Source organism: Prunus mume, linkage group LG2, assembly GCF_029339155.1.
Source record: "Prunus mume cultivar Tortuosa linkage group LG2, ASM2933915v1, whole genome shotgun sequence".
Classification (NCBI taxonomy): Eukaryota; Viridiplantae; Streptophyta; class Magnoliopsida; order Rosales; family Rosaceae; genus Prunus; species Prunus mume.
This window is the reverse complement of record NC_142699.1, coordinates 14,334,638-14,353,966: the sequence shown is the minus strand read 5'-3', so window position 1 is coordinate 14,353,966 and position 19,329 is coordinate 14,334,638. Positions and strand designations below refer to the sequence as shown.

General features: G+C 36.3%; 3 protein-coding genes across 3 annotated transcripts; 2 read left to right on the top strand and 1 right to left on the bottom strand.

Annotated features, from left to right (window-relative positions):
* LOC148919695 (jacalin-related lectin 3-like) lies at positions 1 to 993 on the top strand. The gene is made up of 3 exons (XM_089046537.1): positions 1 to 505; positions 606 to 751; positions 854 to 993. The coding sequence occupies exons 1-2, from the start codon at positions 161 to 163 to the stop codon at positions 642 to 644; spliced, it is 384 nt and encodes a 127-aa protein (XP_088902663.1). The 5' UTR covers positions 1 to 160; the 3' UTR covers positions 645 to 751; positions 854 to 993.
* A 661-nt stretch (positions 994 to 1,654) lies between these two features.
* Positions 1,655 to 3,596, bottom strand: LOC103321398 (thioredoxin H-type-like). Its single transcript, XM_089046535.1, has 2 exons — positions 3,393 to 3,596; positions 1,655 to 2,208 (listed from the first exon to the last, which is right to left on the bottom strand). Exons 1-2 carry the CDS (start codon positions 3,477 to 3,479, stop codon positions 1,807 to 1,809), a joined length of 489 nt encoding a protein of 162 aa, XP_088902661.1. The 5' UTR covers positions 3,480 to 3,596; the 3' UTR covers positions 1,655 to 1,806.
* Positions 3,597 to 10,053: 6,457 nt separating this feature from the next.
* LOC148919694 (thioredoxin H-type-like) lies at positions 10,054 to 11,538 on the top strand. The gene is made up of 2 exons (XM_089046182.1): positions 10,054 to 10,261; positions 10,984 to 11,538. Exons 1-2 carry the CDS (start codon positions 10,175 to 10,177, stop codon positions 11,371 to 11,373), a joined length of 477 nt encoding a protein of 158 aa, XP_088902308.1. The 5' UTR covers positions 10,054 to 10,174; the 3' UTR covers positions 11,374 to 11,538.
* The last annotated feature ends 7,791 nt before the right edge of the window (positions 11,539 to 19,329 follow it).

Below are 19,329 nucleotides of genomic sequence, written 5' to 3'. Positions count from 1 at the left end.
AGTACCATTGTCAAGAACGTTCACTTGCGATTTTTTCATTTGATTTGAATGCGCATCAACGTTCACTTGCAATGTTTTGTTTTACACTAGATATGTGCAGATAGTTTTTTATTTTCCGAACGAAATCTTGACGAACATAACAGGAACATTTGGGGCTGCCATGATGATGGGGCCTAATGTGATTAAGTCCCTCACTTTCCACATGACGAAGAAGAAGCACGGGCCATATGGAGAAGAACAAGGAACCCCTTTCACCACCAAGCTTAAGGAAGGCAAGATTGTTGGAATTCACGGGAGGAATGGTCTCTTCTTAGATGCTCTTGGGGTGCATGCCACAGAAGGGAAGGTCAATGTCGAGACTGAGACACAGACACCACCTGTCACAAATACTCCTAATAATTGCACTGCAATCATCCCAAAGGAGCCTGCAGGGGCCATCACAGAGGTAGACAATCCTCACTGGTCTAACACGCTGCTAATGACAAACAGAGGAAAAGCTGAAGAGGTAATTAAGTTTAATCTAATTCCATGCATATATATATTAGTAGATAATACAAAGATTATACATATGCTAATTGGATAGGTAATTCTGTGTTGGTGGCCAGGTTGCTTGTGGGGTTCTGGGATTAGGCAGATTCATTTGACAAGAGCAGCAGAGGGCATTTGCTCAGTGCAGATTGAGTATGATCGAAACGGTCAATTCATTTGGTCCTTTAAGCATGGAGGCAATGGAGGAACTGGCCCACATCGAGTACAAATTAAATGCTTTAATTAACATCTTGATCAAGCGAATTTAATCTCAATTTGTATGTGTCCATCTAACAAATTATTACTTGTTCAATTTGTTTTGCAGATTAAATTGGAGTATCCTCATGAAGTGCTGACTTGTATATCTGGGTATTATGGTTGCATTAGTAAAAACGAGCGACCTCAAATTAGAAAGTCTTTGACATTTTATACCAGCAGTGGCAAGTATGGTCCATTTGGGGAAGAAGTTGGGACATTTTTCACTTCAACTACCACAGAGGGCAAGGTGGTGGGCTTGCATGGCAGGAGCAGCTTGTATTTGGATCCATTGGAGTTCATATGCAACATTGGCTGGGAAGTGGCCAGAAAACCTCCAAGATCTCTCTCTTCAAGAAATTCTGATCAATATGTCTCAGTCTCAGTGCTATAATTGGAGCTCACACAGCAATAAATAAATAACAAGCTTTTGTCGTACAATTTCTATTCCTCCTGAGTGTCCTTTTCCTAATATGAAATTCCAGGATTAGCAATTTCTGTATCTGTATCTGTATCTGTACTAGTTTTATTTTTCATTTTTGTACGCTACAACTTCGTTTTATACATATGTAAGCAGTCCACTTGTAATGACAACCTGGCCGTCAACTTTTTGACCATGCCCTCGATTCACAGAGTGTTTGTGTATAGTAGTTTGTTAAGTAGAGGTAAGTGCTTTTGCCTCAAGGAGGCTTTTAGAAGTATTGTTAAGTAAAGGCAAGTGCTTTTGCCTCGAGGTTTGATTGGATTGGCTCCGGTTTTGACTGTCATTCCAAAATATATTTCAATGCATAATCTTATTGTTCCAATTGGCTCTTGAACGTTCCATCCCAAATAAATATGGCATTGTAATTATTTAAAAAAAAAACATTCATAGATAATTGGCATGAGGCATCATATTCATATGGGAACTAGTAGCCATATACATAAAGCATTCAGATGTCTTAAAAGAAACGCATAAAAGTTATAAACAACTAGTGAAACAGAAAGGAGGTTCATGGTCTCCTCCACAGAGAATGACAGAAGTTAGGCAGTATCTGTAGAAGTAGCAGTAGAAGTAGCAGTAGCAGTACAAGTAGCAGTAGCACTCTCAGAAGAAGTAGCAGTAGCAATAGCAGTAGCACCGCTGGGGCAGGTATCACTGGTGCGGCAGGAATCATCAGTGGGGGAGGCAACAGCGGCATGCTTCCCTACTTTGGTCCGTAACTCGTCTTTCTTGGCACCCACAATCTTGTCCACCACCTTGCCTTCCTTAAGGAAGAGGAAGGTAGGCACTGCATCCACACCCCACTTTTCAGAAACAGTATTCAGTTCATCCACGTACACCTTTAGGAACGTTACTTCTGGGTTCTTCTTAGCCAACTCCGCCAAGATTGGGGCGATCAACTCGCAAGGTCCATAAGACCAAGCCGTGAAATCCACCACCAGCTATTAAATTAAAGACATCAAATTAATGTATTAGTTAATCAAAGTATAAAACCAATTCCACAACCAAAATGTTAAAGGGATGGAGGACACAACCGTACACCTAGGTTTTTAAGCCATTTGCAAATTACAAACCCCTATCTAGAGTCGGACAAAATTATTTCTATTTTGAAATGTAAGCGCTGGAATGCACCCAATTCTTGCTCTTGATTTCAAAATTTGGAACTAAATTTCTAGACACAAACAATTTCAATACGGTGAACAAGAAAATAAAAAATTCCCCATTGAAGCAGATCACAGAATACAAAGGGAATATTGTAAGACAATATCTTGTCTTAGCCACGAAATGAGGTCTTCTAATCACATGAGGAGTCGAGGAGTTTGTATTGATCAAGAAGTACTGCTCAAACATATCTACATCTATTGTCTAAGTGCAATTTGATCAGAATACCATAGCTTTGAGGGTTCGTAGTCTCATATGGATTAAAACAACGTATCCTAATGCAATTCGGTTTGCTTAAGTGTTTCTTGATGGGCAAGACACTTGAGTGAGGTTAACTTTCTTTTTTTTTTTTTTTTTTAAATCATTATTTTTAGTTAGGATTTTTCGCAGCTATGGTCCTCAACTATATCCGTAATTGCATTTGGGTCACTGAACTCAATTATTAGTTGCAGAGGTCACTCAACTATGTGCTTCGTTGCACCAGCAGTCCTTCCCTCAAGTCCGTTAGTTTTTTCCGTTTAAAATGATGACGTGGCAAGATCTATCCAATTATTGATGGGCAAATGTGACTTTTCAGTTTGGATTATTTGTAGCAATGATCCCTCAACTACACTCAGAGTTACATTTTGATCATTTAACTCCAAAAAATAGTTATAGAGGTCACTCAATTAGGTGTTGTGTTGCACCATTAGTCCCTTCCGTTAGAGAGACTTGACAGTAGGGACTAACGGTGCAACAAAACACATAGTTGAGTGACCTCTGCAACTAATAATTGAGTTCAGTGACCCAAATGCAATTACGGGTATAGTTGAGGGACCATAGCTGCGAAAAACCCTTTTAGTTATAGTGAATTGATGGAAATGCCCTTAAACTTACGGAGACTAAAATTGAATTTTTTGTAAGCGAAGAAAAAAGAGTGCAAAAAGATATAGAAGTGTGATTGGAGATTTGAAAATTGAAATACCAGTTTCTTGTTCTCGTTTCCCTTATGGAGCTGCTCTTCCCACGCCTCAGTAGTGTTGCAGTGGATGACTTGATTTTCTTCAGCCATTTTTTCTTTGCTCTCTCTCTCTCTCTCTCTCTCTCTCTCTCTCTCTCTCTCTCAGGATTGTGATATTCTCAAGCAAGCTAGGTTATTACAAGTTGTTTTTGTTTTTGTTTTTGTTTTTGTTTTTGCGACGAATGTAATAAGGCTCAGCCGTGGCTTATATATACAGCCCACAGTCGACCTTAACCAAGAGGTCAGATGTTTAATGTTTATTGCAGAAATGCCATTGCCATTAGGTGGCTGAGGCATTCATATTATGTGACATGACGCATGCCCATATGTTGATGGAACGTTAGATTTTGTCGTTTATTGAGAAAAGTCGAAATGAGCCGAACAAAGGCTCAAAGAGAACATATTTTCCAAATACATAAAAGGATATGATTTCCCCACTCCCTTTTTCTCCACTTACACTTCTTTTTACTTTTTAATACTTTTTAATCAATTTTGTTCCTTCTCTTTCCTATTCTACCCTCACCCTACATTAATTTCTTTTTACTTCACTTTTATATTAGACCTTTTTCTTTATACTTAATTTTTCAACTTGCACTCCATTTTCAGTATAAAAAAAATTCTTAATCGAGTAAGAAATTAAGTTTTTTTTCCCTTTAATACTGAAAATGGAGTGTAAGTTAGAAAATTAATTATAAAGAAAAAGAAACAATTTAAAAGTGAAGTAAAAAAGAAATTAATGTGGGGTAAGGATAGAATAGGAAAGAGAAAGAACAAAATTTATTAAAAAGTATTAAAAAGCAAAATGGAGTGTAAGTGGAGAAAATGAGAGTGGGGAAATCAACTCCCTAGATTAAAGCCCAAAAGAGTATAATAAAATAGAACTTGGTCAAATGTTACGTATCTTCCTTTTGTACAATAAAGGCAATTAAAATTAAAATTTGATCCCTTACTTCTAAAAAAGAAAATTCTCTTTAGTCTTTCACTTTGAATTAAAATTTGATCCCATACATTATTATGCAAATGCAATGGCGAGGATGGGGATTTGTGGGAGACCACCACCCACCAATTGGCTAAGGCGATGTCCTTTCTCTCTCAAGCTAACTAGCACATTATTTGCGAGTCCTTATTTAGTTAGGATTTTGGTTAGTTACTCATTCATCTAGTCCTACTATATTTTTTTCTTCCACTAAACAAGCACACATGAACTAGGGACACATGCATTAATTTCCCTACTTGGTAATGTGAACAGTTAGACCTAGTATATTATACAAAGGCTTTTTTATCACAAATATCTTGTCTTTTTACTTTAAATTAGTTTTATATTACTACATTTACTTAAGTTTACAATGTAAATAAGGAAGTACCCCCCATTTGGATTCAATTGAAAATACTAGAAAATCAAATTCCCAACAAATCAAAATATGAAAATCCAATTTTAGTATATGATACTATTTATACCAATATTGATACCTCAATAAGTCAATGTATACTTTATTCTAAAATCTCATAAGTTAAGTCATTCTCTCTCTTCAGATTTAGGAGCTCCTAAAGGTCTCCCTATTTTAGGAGCTATATAGGGAGCATAGTTGAAGATGTTGTTACAATGCCTAATAAGAGCATCTATAATGGGCTCTCTAAACCACATCCTTAGACAAATTTTAGGGAGAATTTGAAAAAATACTACTTCAACTATGCTCATTATCCACCTCCTAAAATAGAAAGATCTCTAGGAGCTTATAAATATGATGAGAGAGAAAGGACTCCTAATGGTTTCTTATAATTTAATGTTGCTTTATTTTATGAGTATTTTAAACTTTTAATTAAGGCTAACTATTTTTTATATTTTTTTTATAGAGATGGACCAATTAGAAAATAGTTATAGCATTTATGAGTCTTTAAACTAGAGAGTATATTATTGAATTTAAAATTTTATAGAGAGCTCCTAAAATAGATTATATATATTTTTAACTAAATTTTAACTAAAAAATAAAGAGCATAATTGTAAATGCTCTAATGTCCTTCACTTGGGAATTGGGATTGTAACACAAAAGTCTTGTCCAAGGAGAAGGACCAATACCAACCAACTTCATTGAACTAGTAGTAATTCATGATTAATGAGTTAATGAGTTCATATCATACGCAATTCCTTTTTCTTTCTTTTTTTGGGTCGAAATATGCAATTCCAGTAGTCTTTGATCAATGATTTTTCATTATCTCAAAATTTAGAAACAAAATCCGGTTCTGCTTTTGATTTTATTTTTCAGGTATAAGGAATATACTTTCATTCCTTAGGAGGAAGATATATTATGATTTGTGGGAGACCACCACCACCAATTGGCTAAGGCGAAGTCCTTTCTCTCTCAAGCTAACTCAGCACATTATTAACGAGTCCTTACTTAGTTAGGATTTTGGTTACTTACTTATTCATCTAGTCCTATTATATCTTTTTCTTCCACCAAACAAGCCCACGTGAACTGGGGACACATGCATTAATTTCCCTACTTGGTAGTGTAAACAGTTAGACCAGGTACATTATACAAAGGCTTTTAATCACAAATGTCTTGTGTTTTTACTTTACATGGGTGTATTCAATTGAGATTTTAATATATTGTAATTACATGATTTTAATGTAATAGATTTCAGCATGATTTGTAATTACAATATTTTACTTATGATTTTAATTCATATGTAGGACTTTCTTGTATTCTCCAAAGTAGATTTCAACGAAGTGTGGATTGGATTTGGGTTAGCCATCTTTCATCCATTAGTTAAAGGATGCCAAGCCTTTAAAGAAGCAGAAAGTTGAAGTAACACCATTCTTAGCTCAAGTTATCATTATTATCTGTCATGTATGGCTTTCTTCAAATCATCCTGTTCTAGAGCTAAAACCATAGTGGTCCCAAAATTCAAACATAATTGTCGTTAAACTAAAACCATAAAGCTATTAAGTTTTGGATAGAGAACTTGGTCTAGAGCAGAGAATTGACATAGGAACAAGCTACAACAAGGAAAAATCCTGAATTAATTGAATTTATAAATATTTCAACAAACAAGGTAATTGAAAGAAACTGGACAACTGAAAACAACTCAAAATGGTCTAGCTATGACATGATACTAGTACAGAACACTTGTCACTCAAATTGATTCCACAAATTGACTAAAGAAAGACAAATAAATCAAAGGAAATAAACGAGCTGAAAATCTATTGAGAAATATGCAAGCATATTACATAAGAACAACTATTGAAAGCAACATATATGAAATTATTGTTTAGATATCGTAAGCCATATGAGTCTATTTTTTTATTGGGCAAAGAGATTATCCATAAGATGAAAGCAAACAAACAGTATAGACATGAAGCCAAAAGAAAGGTGGGAAACACCTCCTGCAACCAAACAGCTAGGAGAAAAAGAAAACAAGATAGACTAGAAAAATCAAAGAAAACAAAGATAGCTATCTAAGTCTATCCACTAATACAGAAGGATCGAGTCTGGTTAAACCAAGCCCTTGTAAAGACATGAGTACCTTGTTTATCTTCATTTGTTCATCTTCCCCAAAAACAAAAAATGTGAGAATCAAGCATAGGAGAGTGGGATTTTTTATGAGGTTTGATATTTATATCACTCATTCAAAAGTCTCATACAATACACTATTTAACGAAATACCTCAAAATCAGTAAGTTTTTTAATACCACTGTACTTTTTCTTATTTTTTAAAAGTCCTAATTGAATACCACAAGACTTGAATAGATTATTTAAAAATCTTAATTGAATACCACCAGATTTTTATTGATGACTTAAAAATCCTAATTGGATACCACTAGATTTTTTAACTTCAAAACAATCCATTAAAATCTCAATTGAATACACCCCCCTTAATTTATTTTTATATTACTCCATTTACTTACATGGGTGTATTCAATTGAGATTTTAATAGATTTTAATTACATGATTTTAATGTAATAGATTTCACCATGATTTGTAATTACATGATTTTTCTTATGATTTTAATAGATTGTAATTACAATATTTTACTTATGATTTTAATTCATATGTTGGACTTTCTTGTATTCTCCAAAGTAGATTTCACCGAAGTGTGGATTGGATTTGGGTTAGCCATCTTTCATCCATTAGTTAAAGGATGCCAAGCCTTTAAAGAAGCAGAAAGTTGAAGTTATACTGATCTTAGCTCAAGTTATCATTATTATCTATCATGTATGCTTTCTTCAAATCATCCTGTTCTAGAGCTAAAACCATAGTGGTCCCAAAATTCAAACATAACTGTCACTAAACTAAAACCATACAACTATTAAGTTTTGGATAGAGAACTTGGTCTGGAACTGAGAATTGACATAGGAACAAGCTACAATAAGGAAAAATCTTGAATTTATAAATATTACAACAAACAAGGTAATTGAATCAATTCAAATAAGAAACTGGACGGACTGAAAACAACTCAAAATGATCCAGCTATGACATGATACTAGTACAAAACACTTGTCACTCAAATTGATTCCACAAATTGACTAAAGAAAGACAAATAAATCAAAGGAAATAAATGAGCTGAAAATCTATTGAGAAAATTGCACGCATATTGCATAATATGAACAACTATTGAAAGCAACGTATCTGAAATTATTGTTTAGATATCGTAAGCCATATGAGTCTCTTTTTTTTTAATTGGGCAAAGAGATTATCCATAAGATGAAATCAAACAAACAGTGTAGACATGAAGCCAAAAGAAAGGTGGGAAACACCTCCTACAACCAAATAGCCAGGAGAAAAAGAAAACAATATAGACTAGAGAAAGCAAAGAAAACAAAGATAGATATCTGAGTCTATCCACTAATATAGAAGGATCGAGTCTGGTTAGACCAAGCCCTTGTAAAGACATGAGTACCTTGTTCATCTTTATTTGTTCATCTTCCCGAAAACAAAAAAACGTGAGAATCAGGCATAGGAGGGTGGGATTTTTTATGGAGTTTGGTATTTATATCACACATTCAAAAGTCTCATACAATACACCATTTAACGAAATACCTCAAAATCAGTAAGTTTTTTAATACCACCGTACTTTTTCTTATCTTTTAAAAGTCCTAATTGAATACCACAAGACTTGGATAGATTATTTAAAAATCTTAATTGAATACCACCAGATTTTTATTGATTACTTAAAAATCCTAATTGGATACCACTGGACTTTTAACTTCAAAATAATCTATTAAAATCTCAATTGAATACACCCCCTTAAGTTTACAATGTAAATAAGAAAGTACTCCCAATTTGGATTCAATTAAAAATACTAGAAAATCAAATTCCCAACAAATCAAAATATAAAATTTCAGTTTTAGTATAAGATACAATTTATACCAATATTGATACCTCAATAAGTCAATGTATACTTTATACTAAAATTTCATAAGTCAAGCCATTCTCTCTCCTCAGATTTAGGGCCAGTTTGGCATTGTTGTGTTGTAAAAATAATCACTATCAGATTTGCTGTGAGATAAATCAGCTGTAAAAGAAAGCATTTTAGAGTTTGGTAAACTTTTTATTAGAAGTGCGGTTGGTAAAAAAATAAAAAAGACAGGATTATTTTTGGAATTTTGAAAGTTTCATTAAACCCAGCGCATCTTCAGAACTGATTATAGCATAATCAAAAAATGAAAACATCTCATCACCTAATTTCCCTAATTGCTTTCTCTCGCAACAATTATTCAAAATAAGTGATTTTATTATCTTTTACCAAACAGGTTGAGCTTTCAAAAATTTCAAAATAATCACTTATAGCCCCAAATAAGTAAATAATAATTGTCTCAGCAATAGTTGACACTCCTTAATAATCAACAATAATTTCCAACTCCAAAGAGTTCAACTCAATCCTGCAACTTCCCTTTCTTTTCAGGGCTCGACAAAGAATCATTTCCCATTTCCACAAAATCTAGTTTTTTTTGTTTGTTAATAAGTGAAAATTGATTGAAAGACAAAGATAAAAGAATCACCAACAAGAATAAACGCATCAAGCAAACCACAAGACAGGGTAAGAATAACCAGAGGGAATCAACCAAGTCTCTCAGTAAAAAGAGGAAGAAAAATCCAATCTTATAATCAGAGGGAATCGTCTCTATGTAACACCACCTCTCACTGTCAGAGTCTCTTTTCATTCATTATCATAATCAATTCATTACCATAACCAAAGGGAATCGTCTCTATGTAAACACCACCCCTCACTGTCAGAGTCTCTTTTCATTTATTATCATAATCAGAGGGAATCGTCTCTATGAAAAATCCAATATTCAATTACAAGTACTTGGAATTAGTTTAATATATAAATATATATATATATATTCGAAGGGGTAGAATAACTCCCAATAAGTTATTGGGCAGAAAGGAGTTATTGAAAAGCTAAAAAAGAAAAGAAAAAAATATGAAGAAGAAAACAGAAGAGAGGCTGCAGAAGATTGGACAAAATCAATTCATGTTCCACGGATATATGGCATGCGTCACATAATATGAATGCCTCGGCCACCTAATGGCAATTGCATTTCCGCAATAAACATTAAAAATCTGACCTCTTGGTTAAGGTCGACTGTGGGCTATATATATACTGCGGCTGAGCCCATTACTTTCGTCGCAAAAAAAAAAACAAAACAAAAAACAAAACAAAACAAAAACAAAAACAACTTGTAATAACCTAGCTTGCTTGAGAATATCACAATCCTTTGAGAGAGAGAAAGCAAAGAAAAAATGGCTGAAGAAAATCAAGTCATCGACTGCCACACTACTGAGGCATGGGAAGAGCAGCTCCATAAGGGAAACGAAAACAAGAAACTGGTATTTCAATTTTCAAATCTCCAATCACACTTCTATATCTTTTTGCACTCTGTTTTCTTCACTTACAAAACATTTAATTTTAGTCTCTATAAGTTTAAGGGCATTTCCATCAATTTACTATAACTAAAAATAATGATTTAAAAAAAAAAAAGAGGGAAAAAAAGAAAGAAAGTTAACCTTACTCAAGTGTCTTGCCCATCAAGAAACACTTAAGCAAATCGGATTGCATTAGGAGGTTATTTTAATCCATATAGGACTATGAACCCTCAAAGCTCTAGTATTCTAATCAAATTGCACTTAGACTAGAGCTGCAGATATGTTTGAGCAGTACTTCTTGATCAATACAAACTCTCCGACTCCTCATATGATTAGAAGACCTAATTTCGTGGCTAAGACAAGATTGTCTTACAATATTCCCTTTATATTTTGTGATTAGCTTCAATGGGAATTTTCTTTATTTTCTTGTTCACCGTATTGAAATTGTTTGTGCTTAGAAATTAGTTCCAAATTTTGAAATCAAGAGCAAGAATTGGGTGTATTCCAGCGCTTACATTTCAAATAGAATTAATTTTGTTTGACTCTACATAGGGGTTTTGTAATTTGCAAATGGCTAAAAAACCTAGGTATACGGTTGTGTCCTCCATCCTTTAATATTTTGGTTGTGGAATTGGTTTTATACTTTGATTAACTAATGCATTAATTTGATGTCTTTAATTTAATAGCTGGTGGTGGATTTCACGGCTTGGTTTTATGGACCCTGCCAGTTGATCGCCCCAATCTTGGTGGAGTTGGCTAAGAAGAACCCAAAAGTAACGTTCCTGAAGGTGGACGTGGATGAACTGAAGACTATTTCTGAAAAGTGGGGTGTGGATGCAGTGCCTACCTTCCTCTTCCTCAAGGAAGGCAAGGTAGTGGACAAGGTTGTGGGTGCCAAGAAAGACAAGTTACGGACCAAAGTAGAGAAGCATGCCGCTGCTGCCTCCCGCATTGATGATACCAGCAGCACCGGTGCTACTGCTATTGCTACTGCTACTGCTTCTGATAGTGCTACTGCTACTGCTACTGCTACTGCTACTAGTACTGCTACTCCTACTGCTACTGCTACTGCCTAACTTCTATCGTTCTCTGTGGAGGAGGCTATGAAACTCCTTTCTGTTTCACTAGTTGTTTATAACTTCTATGAGTTTCTTTTAAGACATCTGAATGCTTTATGTATATGGCTACTAGTTCCCATATGATGCCTCATGCCAATTATCTATGAATGTTTTTTTTATTTATTACAAAGCCATATTTATTTGGGATGGAAAGTTCAAGAGCCAATTGGAACAATAAATCAGTCTTGGCTCTTTGCCAACCAATTTCCCTAAATGCCTCCTGCCCGTTCTTTGTAAATCGGGATCAATTATCCTGCTAATGAAACTACATGGGTATTGATGAAAGGAACACAACCTGTTTTCCTGGAGGCCAATGTGATGCAGGGCAGCGGCTAAAGGCAGCTGTCCAGCGATCCAAACGTACCCAAAATACAGAGAATAGAAGGATAAAGCTGTAGAATTGAAGCTGGAACGAAGATAATTGAGTTCTAGGGCTAAATTCCCAAGAAAACTCTTTAGACTAAAGTCTGAAATTATATTGATTAAAAACTGAATACAAAAGTCTCTTAACAGCCTATTTATACTAGAATACACCAGCCTAGAATTCCTATTCCTAGTTTACTAAGGAAACCTAATTGATAAAGGAATTTAGAAACAAAACAAGAAACTTAAACCAAATCCTAATGAAGAGGGGAAAACAATTAATTTAATAAAGTAAAATATCTAAAACTTAGCCCTTTTTGACTAGGATTGATGCTCCTGCATCAACTCCACCGGGTTGGAAAGAACTCGACTCTGGTGAGAAAGCTTTAACAACTTCAGCATATATTTCTGGATCAATCCTCTTTAATTCTTCTTCAGGAACCCACGTGCTCTCAGTAGCGTTCTTACCCAACCATTTCACTAAGAACCGCCTATACTGGTTACCTCTCCTTGACTTTACCTCTTTGATATCCAACACATCTTCAACAATTTCAGGGTGAGCCTTTGGAAGTTGTTGGATTTGTGCCTCTGTTGAAACTGGTTCCTCATCAAATCCTTCAAATAAATACAAGTCAGACACATTGAAAATTGGGCTAATCTGGAGATCAGGGGGCAGCTCTAACATGTAGGCGTTTGAACTAATTTTCTTCAACACCTTGCATGGCCCAAACTTTTTAGACTTCAATTTATGGTATGTGCCTTTCGGGAATCTGTCTCGTCTTAAATGCACCAAAACCATATCACCTTCTTCAAAATCTTTGAGTCTCCGATGTTGATTTGCAGCGGCTGCATATGACTCATTACTAGCCTTTATAGCTGTCTTTACTTCCTCATGCACTCTTTTCACGTGATCTGCAAAACCCTCTCCTTCATCACTCACCCTCATCTCTTGTGGAAGTGGAACTAGGTCAATAACATGTTGAGGTTTAAGTCCATAAGCAGCTTCAAATGGTGTCTTCTTTGTTGATCGATTCACAGAATTGTTGTATGCAAATTCAGCTTGTGGAATGATCAAATCCCATGTCTTGACATTGCTTCCAACAAGGCACCTTAGCATATTACCCAGACTTCTATTTACTACTTCAGTTTGACCATCCGTCTGCGGATGACAAGTGCTAGAATACTTTAGATCAGTTCCAAACTTCCTCCAAAGAGTCCTCCAAAAATGCCCAGTAAACTTAACATCCCTATCTGAAACGATAGATGTTGGCACACCATGTAGTCTCACCACTTCTTTAAAGAATAAATCAGCTATATGTGTAGCATCTGCTGTTCTAGCACATGGAATGAAATGTGCCATCTTGGAAAAGCGATCTACCACGACAAAAAGACTATCATGTCCTCTGGCTGTTTTCGGAAGTCCTAACACAAAGTCCATACTAATATGAACCCAAGGGGCTTCTGCAACTGGTAAGGGCGTGTATAAACCCGTATTTTGTGAACTTCCTTTGCCAAACTGACAGATTTGACACTTACGGACAAGTCTATCAACGTCCTTGTACATCCCAGGCCAATAGTAACGATCAGTCACCATAGCCAATGTTTTATCCCTTCCAAAATGTCCTCCTAATCCATTGCCATGAAGCTCCCTAATGATTTGTTCACGTAATGATCCCTCGGGAATACACAACAAATTTCTTTTGAATAAATACCCATCATGCATTCGAAATGGTAACATCTTCCAACCTGTTGGACCTTGGAGTTCAGATACTATAGAGCTGAAATATGAATCCGTAGCATATTGTTCTTTTAACTCCTCAAAGCCAATAACTTGGGTACTCATCGTTGTTAATAATAGATTCCTTCGGCTCAAGGCATCCGCAACTTTGTTAGATTCACCCGTCTTGTAGTTGAGAGAAAAATTGAATTCTTGAAGATATGAACTCCATTTGACATGTCGAGCATTCAACTTCTTTTGAGAGTTCAAGTACCTTAAAGCTTGATGATCAGAATAAACCACGAATTCTTTATAAGCGAGGTAGTGCTCCCAATGTTGAATTGCCCGAACCAAAGCGTAAAATTCTAAGTCATAGGTAGAATAGCGACATTTAGCACCAGACAACTTCTCACTAAAGAACTCCACGGGTCTGCCTTCTTGACTCAAAACAGCCCCAATTCCAACATGGGATGCATCGCATTCAATAGTGAATAACTTCTCAAAATCTGGTAAAGTAAGTACTGGAGCTTCTGTCATCAATACCTTTATTTGTTCAAAAGCTCTTTGTGCTGACTTTGACCATTCAAAGCTGTTTTGTTTCAAGCATTCAGTGATCGGATTCATAATAGAGCTGAAACCACGGATGAACCTCCTATAAAACGAGACCAATCCATGAAAACTCCGAACATCACCCACAGATTGTGGCACTGGCCACTCCATAATAGCTCTTATCTTCTCAGGATCTGCTTGCAAGCCATTAGTTGAAACAACAAAGCCTAGGAATACAACTTTGTCGCTCAAGAAGGAACACTTTTTAAGATTTATATAAAGTTGTTCCTTCCGAAGGGCCTCCAGAACTTGCCGCAAATGGATTAAGTGCTCTTCAGAAGTTTGACTATATATTAATATGTCATCAAAATAAACCACCACAAATAAACCTAAGAAAGGTTTTAATACCTCAGTCATGACTCGCATAAATGTGCTTGGAGCATTGGAGAGTCCAAATGGCATCACTAACCACTCGTAAAGGCCATTAGGAGTTTTGAAAGCTGTTTTCCATTCGTCACCGCTCCTCATGCGAATTTGATGGTACCCACTTCTCAAATCAATTTTGGAGAACACCTTAGATCCTGCCAGCATGTCAAGCATATCTTCTAATCGAGGGATAGGGAACCGGTATTTCACTGTAATCTTGTTAATGGCACGACTGTCCACACACATCCTCCATGTTTGATCTTTCTTTGGTGTTAACAATGCTGGAACTGCGCATGGACTTTTGCTTTCACGCACTAACCCTTTAGCAATTAGATCTTCTACTTGCCTCTGAATTTCAGCTCGTTGGGTGGGTGGCATCCGATATGCAGGAAGGTTAGGTAATGCTGCTCCAGGCACCAAATCAATAGCATGTTGAATACTCCTCATTGGTGGTAAACCTTGTGGTAATTCATCACCAACTAGCTCTTGGAATTCCATTAATATGTGCTGAATTTCTTTCGGAAACTCATTAAATTTCAGCAGTTGATCAGCTCCTATCTCTTTAGCAACAAGCGCATACATAATTCCCATTTCTTTGCTCTCTTGTTCAAAATTATGGCCTGTTAAAAACCCACTGACTTTGGTTACCTTAGGATTGTTGTTCACTTCTTTGAGTGGTTGCAAGCTCAATTTCTTCCCATCTTGATGGAATACATAGGTGTTGGCTTTAGTGTAGTGAATCATGTCTTTGTCAAACAACCAAGGTCTTCCTAATAAGATATGACATGCATCCATGGGAACGACGTCGCACCACACTTCATCATCAATAGTATTACCAATAGTGAATTTAACCAAACACTTTGAAGTAACTGGTACTTCGTTCCCCTTTCGAAACCATGCAACCTTGTAGGGATTAGGATGCTTCTCAATCGGTAACTTAAGTTTTTCCACTGCCTCCTTTGAGATGATGTTCTCACTACTTCCTCCATCAAGGATCACGTTACACACCTTTCCCCCACATTGGACTCGTGTTCGGAATATATTATGACGCCGCCAATCTTCTTCCTCAACTTTGGGAGTTGTCATCACTCGTCTGACCACCAAAGATTCTCCTTCAACTGGTAATAGATCAATAACTTCCTCTTCATTACCAAAATTGTCATAGGTTGGTTCAGGAAAATCAGTTATCTCATCTTCATACTCTGCCAAATTCACCCTTTTTTGTGGACAACCGTAAGACGTGTGCCCCTTCTCACCACATGTGTAACAACGCACTTGTGATGTACTGTCACCCCTAGGATTGCGTGGAACAGCAGTGTTTTGAGACCCAAATTTTGCAACTTCCTTCCCTTTTTCACTCCTATCAACGCCCATCATGTTCCTACCACCAGTTCGGCCTTCTTGTTCGCTTCGAACCCCACGAACAGCTGTTGTATTTCTCTGCCAATAATTATCTATGCGTCCAGAAACAACTCTCATTCCTCCACGTCGCACTTGTCGACGTTCGGCCATTAAGGCATATTGTCGAGCATCTTCAAGGTTGAACAAGCGAACCACCCCCAGCTCATCTCTAATGGTTTGATTCAAACCAGAAAGGTAACGAAGTCATCTGTTCATTAGTCTCATTCAAACCAACGCGAAGCGAAAGATTATCAAACTCAGACGTATATTCTTCAACAGACATGTCGCGTTGTTTTAGGTTATGAAACCGTTCATATAATTCCATAGTGTAATCATGGTAGAAACTGCTTGCGTAACTTGGCTTTCATATGATCCCATGTGTTGATCTTCTGCTTTCCTTGTCAAACACGCTGCTCTTCAACTCTCTTCCACCATTGAAGCGCGATGCTCTTCAATTTAAGCTTTACAAACAACACTTTACGATCATCTGTCATAGGCTTCCATTCAAAATAATTCTCTAGGCTTGCTTCCCAATCCAAATAATCTTCGGCATGCATCTTTCCATAGAAATCAGCAACTTCAATTTTAATTCCTCCACCATTCAAATCCAACGCACGAACCAACCGCTCTTCCAATCCACCTCTATCACCATCACCATGGTTTCTAGCGTTATGAAAAGGGTTGTCGACGTCCGTCTCGTCTTCATATTCATCCTCATCACCACCTTCCGGTATGTGTAAGGGTCCGCGGTTGCGTTCCGGAATCTCCATATAGGCATCCGCGCGTTCCTGCGTTGGAGGGCTTGCACCGCTCTTGACAAGTCTTCCATCATACGCCGCATCTCAGCCATCTCTGTGTGTTGGGCTTGGTTCCCTCGTCCACGACCTCTAGCACGTCCAACCATGGTGTGGAGCAAGGATTAACCAGGCTCGATACCAATTTGATGCAGGGCAGCGGCTAAAGGCAGCTGTCCGATCCAAAGCGTACCCAAAATACAGAGAATAGAAGGATAAAGCTGTAGAATTGAAGTCTGGAACGAAGATAATTGAGTTCTAGGCTAAATTCCCAAGAAAACTCTTTAGACTAAAGTCTGAAATTATATTGATTAAAAACTGAATACAAAAGTCTCTTAACAGCCTATTTATACTAGAATACACCAGCCTAGAATTCCTATTCCTAGTTTACTAAGGAAACCTAATTGATAAAGGAATTTAGAAACAAAACAAGAAACTTAAACCAAATCCTAATGAAGAGGGGAAAACAATTAATTTAATAAAGTAAAATATCTAAAACTTAGCCCTTTTTGACTAGGATTGATGCTCCTGCATCACAATGGCTATGGCTTTTGATATAAAATGAATTCTGCTTTTACCTTTCTAGCTTCAAGGTTACCAATTTGGTTTTGAGAACAGTGGTGATCAACTATCTCAAGTCAAGAGATTGTAAATTGGGCAAATATTAAACCAATAAATCTTGGGTCTTCGATTAAATTACCATTGTGATAATTAAATTCTAATTTGTCAAAATTACTTTGGGTAATTGGTTTATTTTTACCTCACCTGCTTTGAACTGTGTTTTCAAAGGCATGTGTAGGCACGCATCAAAGCGCACGTCGGAGTGAGGCAATAGCAAATTGCCTCAGGCATTCCCTTGTTTAGTTGTTTGCACACCTAGCGTGCGCGTCGACGGCGAGGACGGAGGCTCTGTAAAGCCATGCTTTAAGGCTCAGCGAGGTGCATATGCTCGAGGAAGAAGAAGACGATGTGAGAAAAGAGGCGCATCTGCGACGTCATTGTTTCATAGAGTCCTATTAATTTTTAACGCTTGTTTTGATATTATCTATGCTTTAGCTTTTAACACAACCCTTGCCTTCTTAAAAAAGAAGCGATCGTTTAATTAGCAGTTTTATTCGCTCCATAAAAAATAAATTAACCTTATTATTTTAAATACATTTAGCATGATGTCCTAAGTCCTAACTTAGCCCTAATGTTTTTTTTCTTCTTGTAACTCTTAGCACTCAATTGAATTTCTTGTACCTTTGTTGGAGGTCTAGTTGGGCTTTTATAGCGCTTTGAGTCCTTGGGTTTAGCCCCACTTCTCTAGCTTTGCGCATCTCATCGTCCACTTCATGGTCATGGAGTTCAAATGACCGGGTTGTGTCTCCCTCGCTCCGCACTTCTCTAATAGGAGGGAAGTTCAATCACCCCACGTCTTTTAATTATAGCATATGGGTTAAGCCATGACATGTGAGATTTGGTCCCAACATAATTCTAATAGATAGAGATTAGCCAATTCAATGTAGAATCTTCATCCTAAGTATGCATTCTTCGAATTCGTCTTAATTCTTTGCTTCATATAGCTATGCATGTTGTGCCTCATTTTACAACATCTTCATCTTGTCGGATCAGGTTGATTGGTTTTCAAGGCCGGTTCTGAGATTTTTAGGGCTCTATACGAAACTTAAACTGGAGCCCTCAATCTAATATGGAAATATTTATAAAAAATTTTGCCATAAAATAATTTTTTTAATAACTAAAATTCATAATCTATTAGCATGCAATAGCAATCATAAATAACACTGGCAGACCCAATATATGCCTACTGTGGGCAGCTGCCCACACTTAGGTGGTTTCTTCGCCCATCTAGCCAAACATTTTGTCAATAAAAATTAGACACTAGGCTAATATTTTGCATGCAAAATCCCCACTTAGCACCCTAAATAAGTAAAGTCTTCAAGGTTTTAGCCCAAAACCTCTTCTATATTGAAAATATCAAGACCCAAGACTTAATAAACATATGGTTCAATATATAAAGCCTTAGATTTTGGCCCAAAATCATATATTAAAAATTTATTGAAATAGATTATGTGTTATAATATATATCGTATTGCTATGAAAACCTAGACTTTGTATGAGTCAGCTATGAAATTATTTTTTATGCCCCCAGATGAAAAAAAAGTCTAGGTCCACCACTAATAAATAACATTCATAAAATTTTTAATGTTTCAATTTGAGAAAATGGAAGAGGGAGAAGACATTAACTTTTTTTTGTTTCATTTTGAGCGGGTGAAAACATACACTCCAATTTTTCTTGTTTGATTGGAGAAAGTTTGAATATATTACTTTGAATACAACTATTGAAATGTTAAAAAGGAGTAGAAATGTAAAAATACAACTATTGAATGACACAATATGGACTTGAATCCAACTTACCTACTAAAATCAAGGGAATGAATTCCAACTCAACTAATTACACACTTGTGTTATGTTCCTGCATGCTCAAGTATATATATAATACCTATAATATTAATATACATAATATACACGTAAAAAAATTCTTGCACACCTTCAGGGCTGCCCCTGTTGGTTGTAATTCAAGTTGAACAAACAGCTTCAACTGATAGCCGTTTGAGTAGATTCGGGCATGGATCCGTCCTGAAGATGCTATTCGATAAAGTA

Excerpts from the sequence above, each read along its gene's own strand:
- LOC148919695 (XM_089046537.1), top strand. The coding sequence starts at position 161 with ATGATGATGGGGCCTAATGTGATTAAGTCCCTCACTTTCCACATGACG. Across the intron at positions 506-605 it reads ACAGAGGAAAAGCTGAAGAG|GTTGCTTGTGGGGTTCTGGG; the intron begins GTAATTAAGTTT and ends GTTGGTGGCCAG.
- LOC103321398 (XM_089046535.1), bottom strand. The coding sequence starts at position 3,479 with ATGGCTGAAGAAAATCAAGTCATCCACTGCAACACTACTGAGGCGTGG. Across the intron at positions 2,209-3,392 it reads GAAACGAGAACAAGAAACTG|CTGGTGGTGGATTTCACGGC; the intron begins GTATTTCAATTT and ends TTAATTTAATAG.
- LOC148919694 (XM_089046182.1), top strand. The coding sequence starts at position 10,175 with ATGGCTGAAGAAAATCAAGTCATCGACTGCCACACTACTGAGGCATGG. Across the intron at positions 10,262-10,983 it reads GAAACGAAAACAAGAAACTG|CTGGTGGTGGATTTCACGGC; the intron begins GTATTTCAATTT and ends TTAATTTAATAG.